This window comes from Tachysurus fulvidraco, chromosome 15 (genome assembly GCF_022655615.1).
Source record: "Tachysurus fulvidraco isolate hzauxx_2018 chromosome 15, HZAU_PFXX_2.0, whole genome shotgun sequence".
Classification (NCBI taxonomy): domain Eukaryota; kingdom Metazoa; phylum Chordata; class Actinopteri; order Siluriformes; family Bagridae; genus Tachysurus; species Tachysurus fulvidraco.
The window spans coordinates 8,535,681-8,555,381 of record NC_062532.1 but is presented as its reverse complement, the minus strand read 5'-3'; the positions used below and the strand labels follow the sequence as shown (position 1 = coordinate 8,555,381).

General features: G+C 38.9%; 1 protein-coding gene across 2 annotated transcripts in view; it reads left to right on the top strand.

The window, feature by feature from the left end:
- Window positions 1–19,701, top strand: part of crebbpb (CREB binding protein b) — an 86,103-nt gene that overhangs the window by 39,003 nt on the left and 27,399 nt on the right. For both annotated transcript variants that reach the window (XM_027141569.2, XM_027141568.2), the window contains exons 4-10: window positions 1,606–1,719; window positions 10,604–10,846; window positions 11,250–11,337; window positions 11,585–11,722; window positions 11,877–11,994; window positions 18,336–18,507; window positions 18,594–18,656. In XM_027141569.2, coding sequence (XP_026997370.1) covers window positions 1,606–1,719; window positions 10,604–10,846; window positions 11,250–11,337; window positions 11,585–11,722; window positions 11,877–11,994; window positions 18,336–18,507; window positions 18,594–18,656 — 936 coding nt within the window. The remainder of the gene's footprint in view (window positions 1–1,605; window positions 1,720–10,603; window positions 10,847–11,249; window positions 11,338–11,584; window positions 11,723–11,876; window positions 11,995–18,335; window positions 18,508–18,593; window positions 18,657–19,701) is intronic.

Below are 19,701 nucleotides of genomic sequence, written 5' to 3'. Positions count from 1 at the left end.
ATAAAAAAAGTGAAGAACTGTGAAAACTTTCTTGAAGTGATGTGTTAGCTGAATGTTATGTGAATCTAGCTGCTGTGTTCTAGACCAGCTGGCGCATGTTTATTCTCCTACTGGAATATCCAGACAGTAAAGCATTAAAATAATCCAACCTAGAGGTAACAAAAGCATGAATTAGTGTTTCTGCCTCATGCAGTGACATCATGTTTCTTATCTTAGCAATATTTCTGCTTGAGATGAAAGAAGGCTAGTGAAATAATCTACATGAACTTCAGCAGAGTGACCGGGGTCAAAAATCACAAGTCTCTTACTGCTCTTGTATGAGTTAAGCAGGAGAAAGAAGCTTCCACTGTTTCAGCAATGTCAGAAGAGAGACGTAGATATGGGATCTAGTATGAATTTGATAGTTTTGAGGAAGGAATTGCTGAAATTCACTCAGTCTCTTAAAGGAAAGTAATACAGTCTAAGCACTGGTAAAAAGTGACTTATTTTCTAGGGGTATCAACATATTTGTCCAGTACTTTTCGTAGAATATGCTATAATTTATTTCTTTTAACACTTTCCTTGAAACATGAATTTTATATAATCTCAGCCTCTCATTGCTGTACTTGTACTAGTTACAGTTCACTAACACAATTGAAGAAGCTTGAAAATTTGGGAACCTTGGTGATAAAAATTGCATCTAATAATTCACACTACATGTGAAGTTGCCTTAGGAGCATGCAGTCTCCCAGCTGCAGGTTGTAATTGTTGAGGCCTAATATTAGTGGGTCACCACTACATAATTATCCCATCCATTTTTAGCCACCATTTTTTGTGTTCTGTATGCTTCATAATTTTCTGTTAATTTTTTGTTTAAAAACATACTGGTATATTCCATTATTCATAGGTAGATCTTCACACTGAAATTTCAAACCCTTTCAAAGTAGTTAAAATCCCAAGAGTTAACTTGATTCAGTGAGTGGTGGCATTCATATTTTATATATATATATATATATATATATATATATATATATATATATATATATATATATATATATAATATATATAAAATAGATAGATAGATAGTCGCTGTCGGGCGGAAACCTCCTATGTCCAAATTTTGTCAATTTCATATTTTTTCACATATCGATGCTATTGGTCAGTCCACACATGGGCCTGTTATTTTTTACAAGTTATTAACCTAAAGGGAATCTAAAGTCTTGAAAATAGCTTGAGCACAAATCTCTTAACTCCATTGGACACTTCAACTGTCCACCTCTTCTTGACTCCGCGTGAGAGCTTTGAGGCATATTTCTCTTCAAGAAGAGTCGCAACGTATCAACACGTCTTCTGAGGTTAAATGTCTTCAAAGCACTAGGCTCAAAGAAAAAAAATCTTGACCCCCGCTAGTTCTGGTGCTCGTCTGAGGACAGGAATTTAGCGCAAGACAATCCATTGCAACACGGACTAAACCCTGTGCATTGCAGATAAGATACGGCATTTTATTAATTTCCTGAAAAATAATGGTTTTGGAGATAAGAGGATCATCCCCCCCGACAGTGTATGTATATATATATATATACTGGTACAAGTTTTATGTCTACATGCTATGTCTGTCTTTTCCAGTGGCACATTGTGCATCCTCTAGGCAAATCATTTCTCACTGGAAGAACTGTACTCGGCACGACTGTCCTGTTTGTCTGCCCCTGAAAACTGCCAGCGATAAAAGAAACCAGCAGCGTAAGTTAATGTTTTTAAAAAGCACTCCAACAATCATCTAGCTTATAACAGATTGTTGTAAGTTAAATATGAATTCCTTAAATGATCACATTTAAAAACTATACATTGTCCAGAAGTGAAAAGAGAAACTCATATTCCAATAGTTAAATTTGGATTCTTTGAAAGCTTTTTAGTTTATCAGCTCAATAGTGTCAGCCTTAGGCATATAGGATAATGTGAGGACAAGATGGCGATGATGATTCTGTTGGAATTAAACTATCCTTGAGATTTAAACTACAAGAAATTTATTATCTTTTAACCCGATCTTCTTCCACTGTGCCATTTTTTATCAGGCTTATTTCTGTTTAGGCAGGAAACATGTCAAGAGTTTTAATTTTAAGAACATTTTCAAATTTCAGTTGACAATTTTCATGTATGCGCATTCTACACACACTTTTGATAGAATAGTTATTCCTGAACATTATGCAATAGGTTTTGGTATTGGTGTGTACCATCAAATCCACACAACACTGGCAACTATGCTGCACCTGACATAACTCTTACATTTTTCAGTGCTCCGTTGTCTCTCCTTTTTTTGTTCCCTTTCTTGTTATTATTTCCGATTTCCGTTATAAGCTTATTATGTTGGCTTTGTAGAAGCCAACATTCTGATTTCCGTTATAAGCGAAATAGGGAATTCCGAAAAGTCCTCTAAGCTCTCACACACCCAATACATCCAACATTAAGAATTGCATGTACTGTTCTATGCAGTATAATAAGTAGAATCCCATAATGACTGCAGTATTGACAGGAAATGTCCAAACCCTCAGTAGCCACTTTTTGCCAAAAGTATTGGCACCCCACCGTGTATTCTGGTGACGTCACTCGAAACCACATGACGTCACATGTAGCCCCGCCCCCAAAACAAGCGAAATTAAAAATTTGCACAATGAGGGGAACTGCCCCACGGGTATTATAGTCACGTCACGTGACGTCACATGAGGTCATGTGTAGCCCCGCCCCCAAAACCAGCGAAATCAAAAATTTGCACAACACGAACATGTGACATATCAAAACACTCAGCACAATGAGGGGAACTGCCCCACGGGTATTATAGTCACGTCACGTGACGTCACATGAGGTCACGTGTAGCCCCGCCCCCAAAACCAGCGAAATCAAAAATTTGCACAACATGGACATGTGACATATCAAAACACTCAGCACAATGAGGGGAACTGCCCCACGGGTATTATGGTCACGTCACGTGACGTCTCGTGAAAATTGAAAATTTGCACAACATGGACATGTGACATATCAAAACACTCAGCACAATGATTGGAACTGCCCCACTGGTATTATGGTCACATCACATGCTCATGTCCGCTCACCTCCAAAAGTATTGGCACCCTAGCGGTCCAGTAGCTTTCACAATCTTTTTGTCCACTCGCCTCCAAAATGCACCTGGCCTTTGCGAATACTTGCACCGTCAAAGCCAACATCAAAGTTTGTCTCGACAAACTTTACAAATCTAGTTACTATTTGATTATTTTACCTCTTACTAGTTTTTACATTATTGTATTTTGTGTTTATCTTTTGGCAACTTGGACTACGCTATGACCATGTTCATACCCGCATGCAAGTGGATACTGAAGCAATCTAAAACAAAGATAATCATTTGGCACCTGATGCTGTGGAAACAGGGACCAGGAACTATCTGGACATCACTCACTGGGAGGAAGTGGAAGGCTATTCCATCTGAAAATACATGTGGTTCACTAAGAAGACAAGAATTAGAATACTGACAAGACATGGTTCAGTAAAGAACTATGATTGAGTAAAGACTATGTCTACAGACCTTCCAACAGGATATACAGTACAGAGACCTATATAAAAAGAAAAGCTGGAGACAGCATTAGAGAAATCACCACAGGCCTGTCTACAGCTCTATGCAGAGACTATGCAACTTCAGCACATGGTGCACCAATAAGAAAAGCTCCCCAATTCACACCTTTAAGTTTCCCTCCTCTTCCCCTCTAAATTCGCATCAAAGTCATAACTATAACCATTTATAAGATCTTCAGTAAGCAGAATAACAAGAAAGCAGCACTCGTGTGTTTGGGTTGGTGTCATTCCAATCTCTGGGTATTAAGGAGTCATGGTTTACATTGTCAGGTTGTAAAGGCCTGAATGCTTCAGCTCCTATTTTGAGATTTCGGGAGGGCAAAGAGTATGGTGTGTGCTGTCATCCACTTTACAATCCTCCCTATTCTCTGCAGGGTTATATGGTCTGAGACAGTGCAATTCCCAAAACCAGCCAGTGATGCAGCTGCTCAGGATGCTCTTGGTACATGGTTACCACTCTCTACGTGGTAAGGTGTGGGACATGGGCTTTCCTCAGTCTTCAGAGAATATAGAGCATCCTGCTGGACTTTTGGTGATGGAGCTAGAGTTGAGGGACCAGGTGAACACCAAGGAGTTCTTGAAGATGTCTACAGATATATAGAATGGCCACCCTGTGCTCTCCTGCAGTCAACATTTCTATCATCTCTCTGTATTTCTGATTTGTCCACATACAGCGACAGGTTTTTGGCTTCGCACCAACCTGCTAGCTGTTGCATCTGTATGCTGACTTGTCATTATTGATAATTAAACAAACCACAGTCATGTCATTGGCAAATTTAAGCGAGTTTTGCATTACTGCACATTTATGAGTTAGCAGCGTGAACGGCAGTGGACTGAGCACACAGCCCTGAGAAGCACCAATGCTCAGTTACTGCTTCTGATCCAGACTGACTGAGGTCTCCAAGTCAGGAAGTCAAGGATGCATTTGCAGTGAGAGGTATTCAGGCTCAGCTTTTTAATCAGATGCTGAGGTATGATTGTGTTGAATGGTAAACTGAAGTCTATGAACAGCATTCATACATATGTTTCTATTTTGTCTAATTAATTTTTGTCCAGGCGAATAATGGCCAGATGGAGGGCAATAATGACATTATCTGAAGAGTGGCTGGGATGATATGCAAATTGCATGGAATCCAGAAAGGGTGACAGCGGGATCTTGATATATGTCATGAAGAGCCTGTTGAAGCACTTCATGAGGATGGGTGTGAGTGTGATGGAACTGTAGTTATTAAGGAATGACTTCTCTGGCATGGGGACAATGGTACTAATTTTGAAGCAGTTTGGAACAGTTTGGTCTTAGGGTTTCTTTTACAAAGTCCACATGCTGATGAAATGTAGGGAGCTCTGATTTTAAGATTTGCATGGTTTATATCCACAATCAGAATTAGGTTTATTGGCCAAGTATGTTGACACACACAAGGAATTTGGTTCAAGCTGTTTGTGACTCTAAAAAGTACAGACATAAATAACACTATACTATAAAAGATAATACAGATTATACAAGACAATGCAGATGTGATACAATAGACATAAGTATTTAATATGAATACAGAATATATGACTGATTAGTTATGTACATAAAGTGTGGGAAGTGCAAATAACAATATTGTGCATTATTATGCTTTTTGTGCAATATGCAGCAGTAGTGTGTGTGTAACATACATGGATGATGTGATGACTGACAGTTCTGATAATGCGTTACTTATGCTATTAAGCATAGAATATAATTATGGTGAGTTGTACGGTGATTGCCTGGGGAAAGAAACTGTTCCTGTGTGTGGCAGTTTTAGTAAGCAAAGTTCTGTAGCGCCTGCCAGAAGGGAGGAGCTGAAAGAGGTTGTGGTCAGGGTGCGAAGGGTCAGTGGTGATTTTTTCTAATCACCAATTATTTTTTCTGCTGTTTTAACCATGCATTGCAGTCTGTTTCTGTCCTGTTTTGTTGCTGCACCAAACTAGATGGTGATGGATGTGCACAGGACAGGTTCAATGACTGTGGTGTAGAACAGCATCAACAGCTACTGTGGCAGACCATACTACCTTAATTGGCGTAGAAAGTACATCCTCTGCTAGGCCTTTTTGATGGAGTTTGTGTTGCACTCCCATTTCAGGTCTTGGGAAATGGTAGTGCCCAGAAACTTGAAGGACTCCACAGATGACACCGGGCTGTTGGATATTGTGAGGGAGAGTTGTGTTGAGGGGTCCTTCTAAAGTCCACTATCATCACTATCATATCATATTTTCTAAAGTCCACTATCAAACACCCTTGTTTTAAGGGTGTTTAGCTCTAGACTGTTCTGACTGCACCATAGCACCAGCTGCTTCACCTCCTGCCATCTTGGATGAGACCGATGAGCGTAGTATCAGTTTGGTCACTTGAAGTGCAGACATTAACCCCTACATTCCTACACGTGCTCTACACTCTTCTGAAGCTGGTCTTCTAACTGTCCAAAAAACACGGATAAAAACTATGGGTGATTGGGCTTTTTCTTCTTTGGCTCACAAATTGTGGAATTCCCTGCCCGCAGAGATTAGGAATGCAGAATTAAATCCCACCTTAAAACTTATTTTTTTAGGGTAGCTTTTATGTGATTACTTTATTTATTGGCTTTTTATTTTTTGTATGGTTAGTTTTAGTACCTATAATGTTATGTGTATCTTTAAAATTCATCTTTTTATGACAATCTTTGAGATGCTACTTTTAAAGGAGCTATACAAAATAAAAAAAATTATTATTATTATTAGTGTAGAGGGAGAATAGAAATGGGGAGAGGGCACATACTGTCCCTGAGGAGAGCCAATGCCGATTGTCCAAATGCTGGAGGTGACACCTCCCAGTCTCACCTGTTGTTTCCTGCCTGTCAGGAAGCTGGTGATCCACTGACAGATGGAAGGGGGTAAAGTGAGCCTTAGGAGATTGGAGTGGATAATTTCCAGAATTATTGTATTAAAAGCCGAACTGAAGTCAGAGAATCTAATGTTGACTGTGTTGTCCACTGATCTGTTTGCATGGTAGGCAAACTGTAGGGGATCCAGCATCTGTTCTGTTTCAGTCTTTAGGTGGGCCAATACCAGCTGTTCAAAGGTGTTCATGACAACAGATGTCAGAGTGAAAGGCTTGTAGTCTTCAGTGATGGAGGGTTTCTTGGGGTCCGGGATGATTGTGGAGAGTTTAAAGCAGGAGGGTACTTCACACAGCTCCAGTGATCTGTTGAAGCTATGGGTGAGGATAGGAGCCAGTTGGTCAGCACATGCTGTGAGACAGGAAAGTCTGGGCCGGGAGCTTTCCTTGTCTTCTGTCTCTGAAAGAGCCGATTCACATCCTCTTCACAAATCGTGAATGCAACTTGAGTGCTGGGAGGAGTTGTTAATGGGGTTCCCAGAGGTGTGATGGGGCAGTCAGTGGGCTGGGTTGGATGGGAGGTGTGAAGATGTTGTTCTCATACCTGCAGTAGAAGGTGTTAATGTCGTCAGCCAGGTCTTAAACACTCCATCAGGCTGAGTATTCTGCAGAGCTCTAATATGAAACAGTCTGCATCTAACTTTTACAAAACTCCACCTACGTTGAGCAGTACTAAGAAGCCAGCACAGAACTCCTACACCATTCTATGCTGATGTAAACACACAAGCCATTACTGAGAGCCTTACCACTGGATTTCACTCTGTATGAAAGACCGGTGAATCTGTCTAGCTGAATAGTATTCTCCGCAGCCGGCCACGACTGAGGTGCCCTTGAGCAAGACACCGAATCCCCCAACTGTTCCCAGGGCGCCGCAGCATAAATGGCTGCCCACTTCTCCGGGTGTGTGTTCACGGTGTGTGTGTTCACTGCTGTGTGTGTGCACTTTGGATGGGTCAAATGAAGAGAACTAATTCTGAGTATGGGTCACCATACTTAGCCGTATGTCACTTTCACTTTCAGATATTGAAGAGCAGGATGTAAGGGTGTGCCAATTAGATGCTTTTTTTTTGTACTTGTGCTACACGATTAATCATAACGCAATTGCAATATCAAGCCTGTGCGATTATATGACGTAAAATGCTGCGATTTTATGAAATAAATAATAAATAAATGCATGTGTGGACATGACAACCCATTCTCTCTGAAAGCTGTTTGCCTATTTCATACACTACACTGCTATATGCCAATAAAAAAAAGACCAGTGAGTTTCAGTTTAGGCAGTGGCGCGTATGGTCATGTGACTTTTTCCGGTGTGCAGCGCAGAATGGGTGAAGATGGATGCTGAGCAGACGGACACTGAACTGGTGGCCAGAAAAAATGCTACCTCTGTTATATGTAGTGGTAATTTCGTCAGACGAGACGAAATATGTTCAACAACCTTTTTTTTCATAAGACGAGATGATGACAAGACTGCACCACTGTCCAAAAACGCTGACTAAGACTAAATTAACATGCATTATTGTTGACGAAAAAAGACGAGACGAAAATGTTTTGTATAAAATAAAAGCTAAGATAAAATCTCTCTTCTTTTTCGTCTACAATTGTCTGTTTTTTCATCAGCTGTTACGCCTTTAAAATATTCAGAACGAGTTCACGACTTCGCGCTGTTGCTTAAGTTACAGGTCTCGTACACCTGTTTGTATACACCTAATTGTATTGCTTCCGCTAAAGAACATAGTGCGCTCCGTCTCTACGGCTAGAACCCTGTGTGCCCATGGCAACGCTCTGTTTTACATTTCAACGGTGTGCTATAGTTAGCAGCGGTCTGTTACCAAGAAATAAAATAGTGTGTGTGTAGAAAAAATTCATCCACACACCGCTCAAAAAGAAAAAAAAGTCCTGAGCACAAGTCCACGGTCTAGGCGGCTTTTTGTGTTAAATGATAATTCCTGTCGCTGCGCAGGCGCTTTTATTGTTCATGACCGGTCTTTACATTACGATTAAAAGCAGTATCAATAAAGTAAAAAATGTGATGTGCAGTCAAGTTCGAGTGTATGCACTGTTTAAACGAGTGTTCTCAACTTCTCGCTGCAGAGTTTTGACAAGTTTTACAGCCTCGATATTGTTTCTTATTCAAAAGTGGTGACAGAAAAAACTCTTTACCCCCAACCTGAAACCTCTCCCCATGCCCCTGTCACAATCACATCATAATCAAATTTAATAATTAGGCTTAAAAGCAAATGTATATGTAAGGGAATCAAGTTTAATAATTACATGTAATATTGCTCCAAATATTATCAATAATGGTGTGTGCAATACCATGTATATCTTGCATTTAAGATGGTAATTGACTGTGTGTGTGTATATATACACACACACACACACACATATATTGTATACCTACAGTTTTGATCTTAGGCTTTTCATTAATCAGCATTAATGTGTTATTTTATATTTTAATTTGAAAACGTTTTGCATTTGTTTGTTGTTGCTAGGTTGAGTTTAGAAATACAAATATCAGCATTATCAGTAATCTGTGTGTGCATTTTCCTTGAGAACCAAGCAAGTTGACTCATGATACCGTTTGTTTATTATATCGCATATCGCAATCGCAATATTGACCTCAATAATCGCAACATGACATTTTTCCCAAAGCGTGCAGCCCTAGTTTATACCTTGCCCACTGCTTCCACATCCCCTCTCCCAACCACCAGCAGCCAGCCAAGATTTTATATAGTGCCTTCAGGAGCTCATCATGCTGTTGGCTGTTGCATGATTTCTGAACTGTATCTGTGAATGCCGATTGTATTCATGAAGACCGTTTTCTCTGATGTCCATGTACCAAATAATAGCACTATTTTGGATCTGGACTCATTGCTGCATGCTACTGCTGCACTTCCATTTTTGATTAATTTACTTCAACAAGCTTCTCTATTCACGCACATTTTCAATACCTCTCTAATAAATAAGGTCCCTGACTGCTTCTGTCTAACTTTGTGCTACTCCCCAAAAATTATAATAGAACAGATGAATTATAGAATGTTTGCTCTAACACTTTAAACAGCTGATACTAGCCAACCTGAACTCTATTAGAGACAGACTCTCTCCTAGACATTTACTCTGACTGCATTTGGCAGATGCCCTTATCCAGTGCAACTTACATTTCTTTTAGGTATTAGGGCCTTGCTGAGGGGCGCATTTTGTAGGGTTAGAGAATAATGTTACACAGCAGTCATCTATCATTCTGTTGATTAAGGAACTCAGCCAACCTTTTTATTTGTTCCATTCTTTTGCTTTAGAACATTTAAATAACAATTTTGGTATACGGTTTACAGTTTAATTCTGCAGTTGTAGGCCCTGCATTTGATTACCTCAGAAGTGGGAAGTCAATATCACATTTGCTTTCTTTTTGCTCTCACAAAGTGGGGAGAAAAAACACATTTTCTTATGTTTTTCTTAATCAGAAATGGGAAATTAATTTAATACCTTTAGTCTAATGCTGCATTCAAGATGAGCTCACATTCCCTGCTTCTACTAGTAAAAGTAAAACATTCCCAACATTTAACTCAAATTTCAACTTGAAATACGTGTAGTCTTCTCTATTACTTCTCATGGCCACTCGCAGCATAAAGTGTCCGTATTTTTATTGCGGTTTTGCCACTTTAGACCAAGATTTTTGAAGTTTAACTCTAACTGTAACTCTCTCAAGCCTGTAAATGGAAAAAGTGAATGTTAAAGTGCCATAATATAGACTTTATCCAGGGGGTGAAGGGGCTTTGTTTAAGGGTTGTGTAATTTTTACTAAATTTTTTGGCTTCCGCAGCTAAAGGTAAATTACATTATTGAGATTAATTTTAACGTAAGGAATCACAATATGCAGCAATTCATATATTTTTTTGTGTGAGTATTTAAAGATATCTCAAGAACATAGTGTATCACTGTTGTTTTTAATCATGCTGAATAATATTGCAGTGCACTAAAATTCCAGCATTTAACAACCAATTATGGATAATTTAGTCAATAAATACTTTTGGAGATTATAGTGTTTTTAATTATAACATTCCTTTTTATAATTAATTAATCTGTTTAATTGTTGTTCTATAGCAATGTTGAATCCAAGTAACGCTGGCATGCAAGTGCCTATGGGAGCGGTGGGCACTACCCAGCCAAGTGCACCTAATAGCAGCACTACAAATATAGACCCAAGCTCGATGAAGAGAGCCTATGCAGCTCTTGGCCTCCCTTATGGAAAACAGTCTGCTACACAAACGCAGGCACAGATTCTGGGCCAGCAGAACCCACAGAGCCAGACACATCAACAGCAGCTTCGTCCGATGAACACTCTGGGTAATGCAAGATTTGGGCTAAAATTTTGAAGATCATTTAATATAACATTTAAAAAGTATGTTATTCATTTTAAGCTGGTTATGGGAAGTTTATGAATTATGATGTGTTCTCTATTTTGCTAATACCTGATTTTGAGCTACATTAAATGTGAATACTGTATATGAATGACAAATGAAATAAATGGAAAAACTGATTTATTGACCACTATTTAAAACCACACAGGTGTACAAAATGGCATAGAATAACTGTAAGAACTATAATTAGTTTCCATTTAACATATTTTTACCCATTTCTGCTTCATCAATGTCTTTGTTGGTTTACTATACAAGACAAAATTCATCGCATTTGTGCGTGTGTGTTGTGGGTGGTGTGTGCATATGTATGGTCTCTGCTGGCCTTTCAGGCATTAACCAGATGAACCTGGGAGGTAATGGTATGAGCATTCCCACTTCTGAGACGTATCTCCACTCTGACTCATCTTTTAGCAACAAGTGAGTCTGACCCCTTTACACCTTTATCCTCATGCTGGAGCTCAATTACCTTTAATGTATGAAGGTGGGGTTCAGAGTTACATATTTTTCTTGCATTTCTAGACTTCTAGCATTTCCTTACACCAAGTATACAATAATTACACATCTGAAATTTGTCACCGGTTACATTAACTTTGTCAGAGATTACATTTGTAGTCACACATTTTATCTGTACTCTCTTACTTCTACACCAATAATGTTCTTACAGCCAGTTGATGTCAGATGGCTCTGGTGTGAGTGGACTAGGTAATCTTCCATCAACAACAGCATCCTCTATGGATGTCATAAAAAAGGCCTGGCATGAACATGTCACTCAGGATCTGCGTAATCACCTTGTGCACAAATTGTGAGTGAAATAATCTCCTAAAACTTTTTTTAGGGCTACATTAACTTGTAGTATATGAGCCACATTATCCTTTTTTTTCAACATTGTCGAACTGTCAATATAATTGATATAAAGACCTAACATCTCCCTTTTACTATTTTTGTTTCTCACACAGAGTTCAAGCCATATTCCCCACCCCAGACCCTGCAGCATTGAAGGACAGACGAATGGAAAACTTGGTTGCTTATGCCCGAAAAGTGGAGGGTGACATGTATGATTCTGCCAACAGCAGGGTATATCACTTCAGCTAACATCACTATACTTATCCTGGGTTGGGCCTCCCTTTGCTCTCCAAACAGCCTCACGTCTTGCCAGCATTGTATGGGAGGGTGGCTTGAAAGAAGACATTGTTCAAGAAGAGCCATTTGACACATTGATTATGTTTTTTGGTTAGGTGAGACTCAAGATTTTTAGACAAACTTGATACTGCCCATACCTCAGTTAACATTCTAAGTATAAAACTAAAACTTGGAAGAAATCTCACCTTTCATCCTGAAACTTGCTGTGAATATAGTGTTTTGAGTCTGGAAATACTAAATAATTATTTGAGCCAAATAAGCATCAGAATCACCTTTATTGCCAAGTACTCTGGGTTTTACATGTACAAGGAATTTGTCTTGGTGTACTGGTGCACAGTAACATGAAACAACGGAGAATAGATAGAATATATGAAAACTGAGAATAAATATAAAAAATATCTAATAAAATAAACATTAATGTATAATAGTGCAGGATGTGCAATAGTGGACCAGTGCAGACAGAAACACTGGCTGGGTCATTGGCTGAGAACTGCTGTTGTAGTTGTTGTAAACAGAGTACAGCCATTTATCTTCTCTAACCTCCTTGCTTAACTTGTATTTTAATGCTTTAAACCTAATTCTGTCCTCATTAATGTGCTTGCAAAGCACATTCTTATTCTCTTGCATACTTATTATTATTAATGTGCTTGCAAAGCACATTCTTATTTTCTTGCATACTTAATGTGCTTGCAAAGCACATTCTTATTCTCTTGCATACTTATTATTATTATTATTATTATTATTATTATTATTCCGGACACTTTTTCGGCGCGTAACTTGTCCCGCAGCTTTTGTCCTAGACCCATAAATGAGGTGTCAAATCGACCGGCTCATTGAGGAGAGGTGTGCTATCTATTTTGTAAGCGATCAGAATTCCCAGTATGGAAGTTCAAAGGGGTGTTTTTTCCCCATAGACTTGAATGGGGAATCTCTCTGTAGATGTGCTAACATCCAAAAGAGGGCAGCAGACACCAGTGAATCTGTCAGATCACACAACGTTGGAAGAAAAAGATCAAGGACGGAAGTACATTTTTCGGTCAGAAACGCGTTTTGGATTAAAAGGCTTACATATTCCAGTTCCTTAGTCTCTTGGGGATTTTTTACAAGCATTTGTTTTGGAAAATATTACCCCAGTGAAGAAAGGTAAGCGCCGCCTATTTCCGGTGACTATCAAGTTGGATTAAATTAGTATGGTGGCTATAAATCATATTATGCTTTGTGTGTGGGCTTAATAAAATCCTGAGAGTCTAAGCTTTCAAAACAATATAACATTTAACCGTGTATTTGATGTTTAAAACTAGTGTTGTTGTTTCTGCCATTTGTATAACTTTTTGTTGTTTTCAACTATCAGTGTAGTTTTTATAATTTTTTATTTCACTTTAAACTAATGTCTTTTTAAAAACAGCAACGGCTCTTTTAAGAGCCACCCATTAATTAAAATTAAGCACATTTTTTATTTGTCTCCTCACATTACATAATTATTTTTTGACATGATATGACACATATATCACAAAGAATGATAAGAATGACTGTAATATAATAAAGCTTGGGTATTGTTAGACGCGCCATTCTTCACATTAGTGAATTAATGCATAAAACCGCAAAGGCTTTTTCGTGTTCCTGGATGGCTTAGTGTAATCCGTTTAGCATGCAGAGATTCGGGGTTCGAATCCACCCTTGGACAGTTTTTTTTTTCCAAAACTTTATAATAAAGGTTCATTAGTTGACATTAGTTACCACATTACTTAACATGAACTAATAATGAACTGCACTTCTACAGCATTTATTCATTTTGTTCATGTTAATTTCAACATTTACTAATACATTATTAACACCGTGTTAACATTACATAATATACTGTGAACTAACATGAACAAAGAATAAACTTTATTTTAACAAAGATTACTAAATACAATAATTTATTGCTCATGGTTAGTAAATGTTAGTTAATACATTACATTTGAACTAATGATCCTTATTGTAACGTGATTATATTTTTTCCCAGTAAAATCACTGATTGATGCTTTAGTTCAAGATCTTCATGGCACTTGTTTCAGGAAAAGATAAATGGAGTTTCAGGTGTGCTCTTTTGTTGCATGTGAGAAACTAGTCTGCAAATATAACCATAGTAACTGTGCAGCCATACCCTAGCAACCATGTAGTGCACCTTACGAACCATATTGCAATATAAAGAAGCCATATCTCAGTTACACAACATAAAACACTCAGCACGATGAGGGGAACTGACGTCACACCGAAATCAAAAATTTAGCACAACATGGACATGTCATATATAAAAACACTCAGCACGATGAGGGGAACTGGCGTCACGTGCAAGCACATTCACATTTTCTTTAGGAAATGTATTGTTCTAGTTCTTGAATGCAACACATCATTATTGTAACCTACCCAGGTGTGTGATGGTGCATGGGTATCCTCACTGAAGCTTATGTATGATGTCATAGCCTCTGTCTACTTATCCAGACTACTGGTACCAGTCCTGAATACATCCATATCAGTATAGTCCTAGCATACCTGAAGATCATTTACAGCCTCCCTGATCCATTGCTTTGGTGTCCTTATAACAGGTTTGGAGAGCTGTATCTTCTGCCTGTATGAAGAATTAGATTGATCATGACGTGGTCAGAGTTTCCCAGTGCAGCTGGTCACTTATAGTCACTGCTTACTGCAGTGTAACAGTGAAATGGAATGTTCTCCTCTCTGGTTGGGCATTTAATAGATGTCTGTATCTAGCATGTTTGTAGTACGCTTATCTAATTTTTTGGGCATATAAGTTTGCAAAGTAACATCTTTCCATGAACACAAGATATGTCTTCTGACATGGTTGCTTAAGAAATTAAAAGTTTCACTGCATCAGTTGCCAGCTAAAGTGCATTAATTTCTCCAGTAATTATCCAATGAATACAGGCATATTGGGGCCATACCCACCACTGATTTACAGTATGAGTTGCTGTAATGAAATACTTGGATGTTGTATTAGCCTATAATTTAAATTTACTTTGATTTTCAGTGTGATTCAGCCCTCTGTGCCTCGATGATTTTGGAAGTCATTGACCATTGTAAATTAATTTTTTTACTTGAATATTTTGTTTGACACAGTACATAGTGAAATGAGACAATGAACAAACACAGGTCCTTAGCTCAGTGTTGTTTTATGTAACTGTAAGTAACTTAGCCACATAAAGTGCATCTGTGCATCGTGGTGCAAACAGTGCAAGATAAAAGACAGTGCAAACAATACAAAACACTACAATACACAAAAGGCAATACATAAAAGCAGTGCTGACCAGAGTCTATACTGTATATTCTACAGTACATGTGTAAAAATATGGGAATGAACACTTAACATAATAGCAGCAGTTATATGAGAAATTGTAATGAATTGTGCAAACAGCAATTGAGTAAATGTGCAAGACAGCATGTGCAAAAACAGTGTGCAAAACAGAATGTAAACAGTTTGACATGGGTGGTGCTGTAGACATGGATGTATATTGAATAAGTGTGTATTTGGAGCAGTGCAGTCCACACAGTTGAGTGTTTGTGTGTTGTGCTCAGCTCAGTTCAGTTCTTGAGGAGTCTGTTGGCTTGTGGAAAGAAACTGTTCCACAGTCTGGTCATGAGGGCCCAAATGCTGTTCTTTCCTGAAGTCAACTATCTATTTAGTTTCATCAACATTCAGGGACAGGTTGTTGGATCTACCCCAGGCAGTTAGCTGTTGCATCTCTCTGTGTGCTTACTTGTTGTTCTTGCTGATGAGACCCACCAGGGTTGTGTCATCAGCAAACTTGATGATATCGTTTGAGCTGTGCATTGCTACACAGTCTTGAGTCAGCAAAGTGAACAGCAGTGGGCTGAGCACAAAGCCCTGTAGGGCTCCGGTGCACAGTGTGGTGGTGCTAGAGATGCTGTTCTTGATCCGGAATACTGAGGTTTTGAAGTCAGAAAGTCCAGCATCCGGTTTCAGAGGGAGGTGTTCAGTCCCAGCAGGCTCAGCTTCTTAGTTTCTCATTCAGTTGAATACTGAACTGAAGTCTATAAACAGCATTCATATGCAAGTGTCTTTATTGTCCATGTGAGTGAGTGCTAAATAAACGGTCGCTGCAATGGTATCGCCCGTGGAGAGGTTTCCAAACTGCAGGAGATCCAGAGAGGCTGGCAACTGGGTCTTGATGTGCCTCATGAGGAGCCTCTTGAAGCACTTTATTACAATGGGTATGAGTGCAAAGGGATGATAGTCATTGAGGCATTACATTGTAGACTTATTGGGCATGGGGATGATGGTGGTTGTCCTGAGGCACATAGAAACAACAGTGCTGCTCAATTAAATGTTGAAGAAGTCAGTGAAGACATTCACTAGTTGTTGTCAATCAATCACTTAGCTTTTAGTATAAATTGTGCAGGGGTGTCAAATCTTACCTGCACCTGGCCAGTGTGGGTGCAGATTTTCATTCCAGCTGAGCAGAAGCCACACCTGTGTACAGAAAGCTAAGATAAGTTAATTAAACTGGAGGAATCAGGTGTGGCTCCTGCTTGATTTTAGGTGTGGCTCTTATCAAATAAGATTTGACACTCCTGTTAAGTGTCATCTTTTTGTAAATTTGCGTGTAATTGTTTATATTAACCATGTAAATCCACAAACTAACAATTTATGCATAAATCCATTTATCTATTTGTTGATTGGAAATATTTTGAGAAACATGGAGATTTCATGATGAAGTTTCAAATTGAACAAAAAGGTACCGACCCACCTTCCTTGTGGCTCCACCTCTCCACTTACCAAATGTAAAGAAACAGCTGCTAATGTTTTTGTGCCAGATGCCAAAGGACATCCGCTTTATAACCAATGAAAGCATAAGAGCATCTTAAAATGCTGAAAGGTTCATTTGTTGAGGTTGCATAGAACCAAAAGTTTTCACTAATCAGCCAGAGCAGAAATCTCAGCTTACTGTGGGCACAGTATTCCCAAACAGCACAGTAGAAAAACAGAAAAATGTTGCTTGATGTTTTTTGCCAATCTCACACTAACAACCATGCATCAAAGGCCCAGAGATTACATTTACCCATGATTTTGTGTTTGAACGTAGAGCTTGACCTGCATATGTATGATTTTATGCATTACGCTGCTACTACATGATTACGGTGGCTGGATGATTGCATGAAAGTTTAGGTGTATTAAAGCATTGTGTGTATTGGGCCTTGTTCCAAGTGTTCAACTACCGAATGAGGTGGCATGAACAGTATTTTGAAAAGATGTGGTGACTGATTTTATGTCTTGTAGGAAGCGTGTGATAGCCCTCACCGTCCCTAGCTGTTAGCTGTGATGGAGAAAGCAAGGTTTTAGGTAGGAAGTGGTAAATTACCAAATTGGCAAAAAAGATGGTAAAGATGGTCCAGAAGATCCTCGCCTATTGACAGGCACATGAAAGCGGGGACATATCACTCCCATTTTTGCATCTCTTCACTGGCTACCTGTCCATTATAGGATTCATTTCAAAATTTTTCTTTGTTTTAAATCTCTTAATGGGTCAGCGCCAAGTTACTTATCAGATTTGATTAATCTGCAGGCTCCGTCAAGAGCACTAAGGTCCGCTTACCATTTGCTTTTAGCTGTTCCAAGAGTAAAACTGAAAAGCAGGAGGGACCGAGCCTTTGCAGGAGCGGCCCCAAAGCTCTGGAACAGTTTGCCTCTCTATATTAGACAGGCTCAAACACTTGAGGTCTTTAAATCTGGCCTAAAAATTTATTTTTACAGTCTGGTGTTCGATGCCATGTGAGAGCTGCTTTTTTTAATGCTTTATTGTGTCTTAAGTGTTTTTCTTTTATGGTGCTGCCTGTTTGTATTAATGAACATGTTACCTTTTTGTATATACAGCACTTTGACAAACACTTGTTTTAAATAAAAGTGCTTTGTAAATAAACTTGACTTAAAAACAAAATGCAATTCAAACTAATTGGACCGTGACCATGATAAAGTATATACTGGAGATACAAAGTAAGACAATAAATGCATCATGCAGTGTACATCTATTGTTAATCGGCATGGCCTTTTTTATTTTGCCAGCCTTGTATATGCATCCTTATGTCAGCCCTTTCTATCTGCTTAAGAGTTAATAAATAATACCTGCTCCGCCGACATTTTGTTGGCTCCCACAAGATCACAATCGTGATGAACACATTAACACACTATTCACAGTCTTATACTTTTGTGTTTGTTTGGCCCTCATTTGTTTGTAATATGGATATTTTTTTAATAGGATGAGTATTACCACTTCCTTGCTGAGAAGATATACAAGATTCAGAAGGAGCTGGAAGAAAAGAGAAAGTCAAGGCTTCAGAAACAGCCTCCCTTGGGCACTCAGGGGGCACAGCAGACTGGCATTCCCCAACCTATTGACATAGGACCTGCACATGGCACCCGGGCAGCAAGTGAGTATGGATTTGTTTGCCCATAATAGGATGCCTAGGACTATGGTAGCTTTTATTACTCGTTTAAAATATCTTTAACTCACCAGATGGATCTGTGCCTATGTCCAGTATGTCAAATCAGTTGGTGAACCGCATGAAAGTTTCTCAAGGTATGTGCACATTTACCCCTTTACCACATTTTTATTCCATATTCACACTATAATGCCCTAAATCTTTATGGACACCTGACTCATCACACCTATATATTTGCATTTTGAACATAATAATTTTCACATTTCTGGGCACACAAGTGCATTTTTTAGGTCACACGCTGAAGTCTTGAGCACAGGCTTATGGCACACTAGGAATTTCAGTTCATCCCAAAGCTGTTCAGACTGGTTGATGTCAGAGTTTTTGGCAAACCAAGTCATCCTCAAGCTCTCAGGGGTATTGTCAAGGTTGAGGTTTGCCCAGTTGCCACAGTACCAGTTAAGGGAAACCGTACAACAGCTTTAAGACAAGCACTGTACAACAGCTTTAAGACATTGCTTATGATGGTCAAAGCCTTAGACTGGCCAAAGAATGTATTTATACGATATGGATTCCATGACATGAATGGGACATGCAGTTGTAGCTGCTTTTGATTTTACCACATCCCAAAGGTATTCTATTTGATACAGGTCTGGTGATTGGGAATGCCAGTGGCACAATTTGAACTCTATGCAGGAGGTAGTCTTTAGAAGATGGTTAAATTGTGGTCATGAAAGTATGTCCATGGTCAGCACCAGTCCTTAGATGGACAGTAGCGATGACTGGTTTATTGATTGGTGTTAAGCCAAAGTGTGTCAAGAACAGATTTTCTACATTGAAACACCACCTCTACCAGCCTGAACAGATTACACAATGCTGGTTGGATTCTTGTGTTCAAGCTGTTGGCTCCAAATTCTGTGTGACAGTGTGACAAGAATCAAGATTCATCAGTCCAGCCTGTTTTTCATTTTTCACTTTTCTAGTTTTTACAGTTTAGCCTTATTTTTATCGTTTTACAGTGTTTTCTGCCTCAAGGTTGGATGTGTTTTCATTCTGAGATGCTTTTCTGCACCACAGTTTTACAGAGAGGTTGTCAAAGTGCCTTTTTACACCTGGTCACTTAATGTGTTTTCTCTGATCCGATAGCTATCTGATTTGTTACAACTGTTCCATTTACATTAGGCC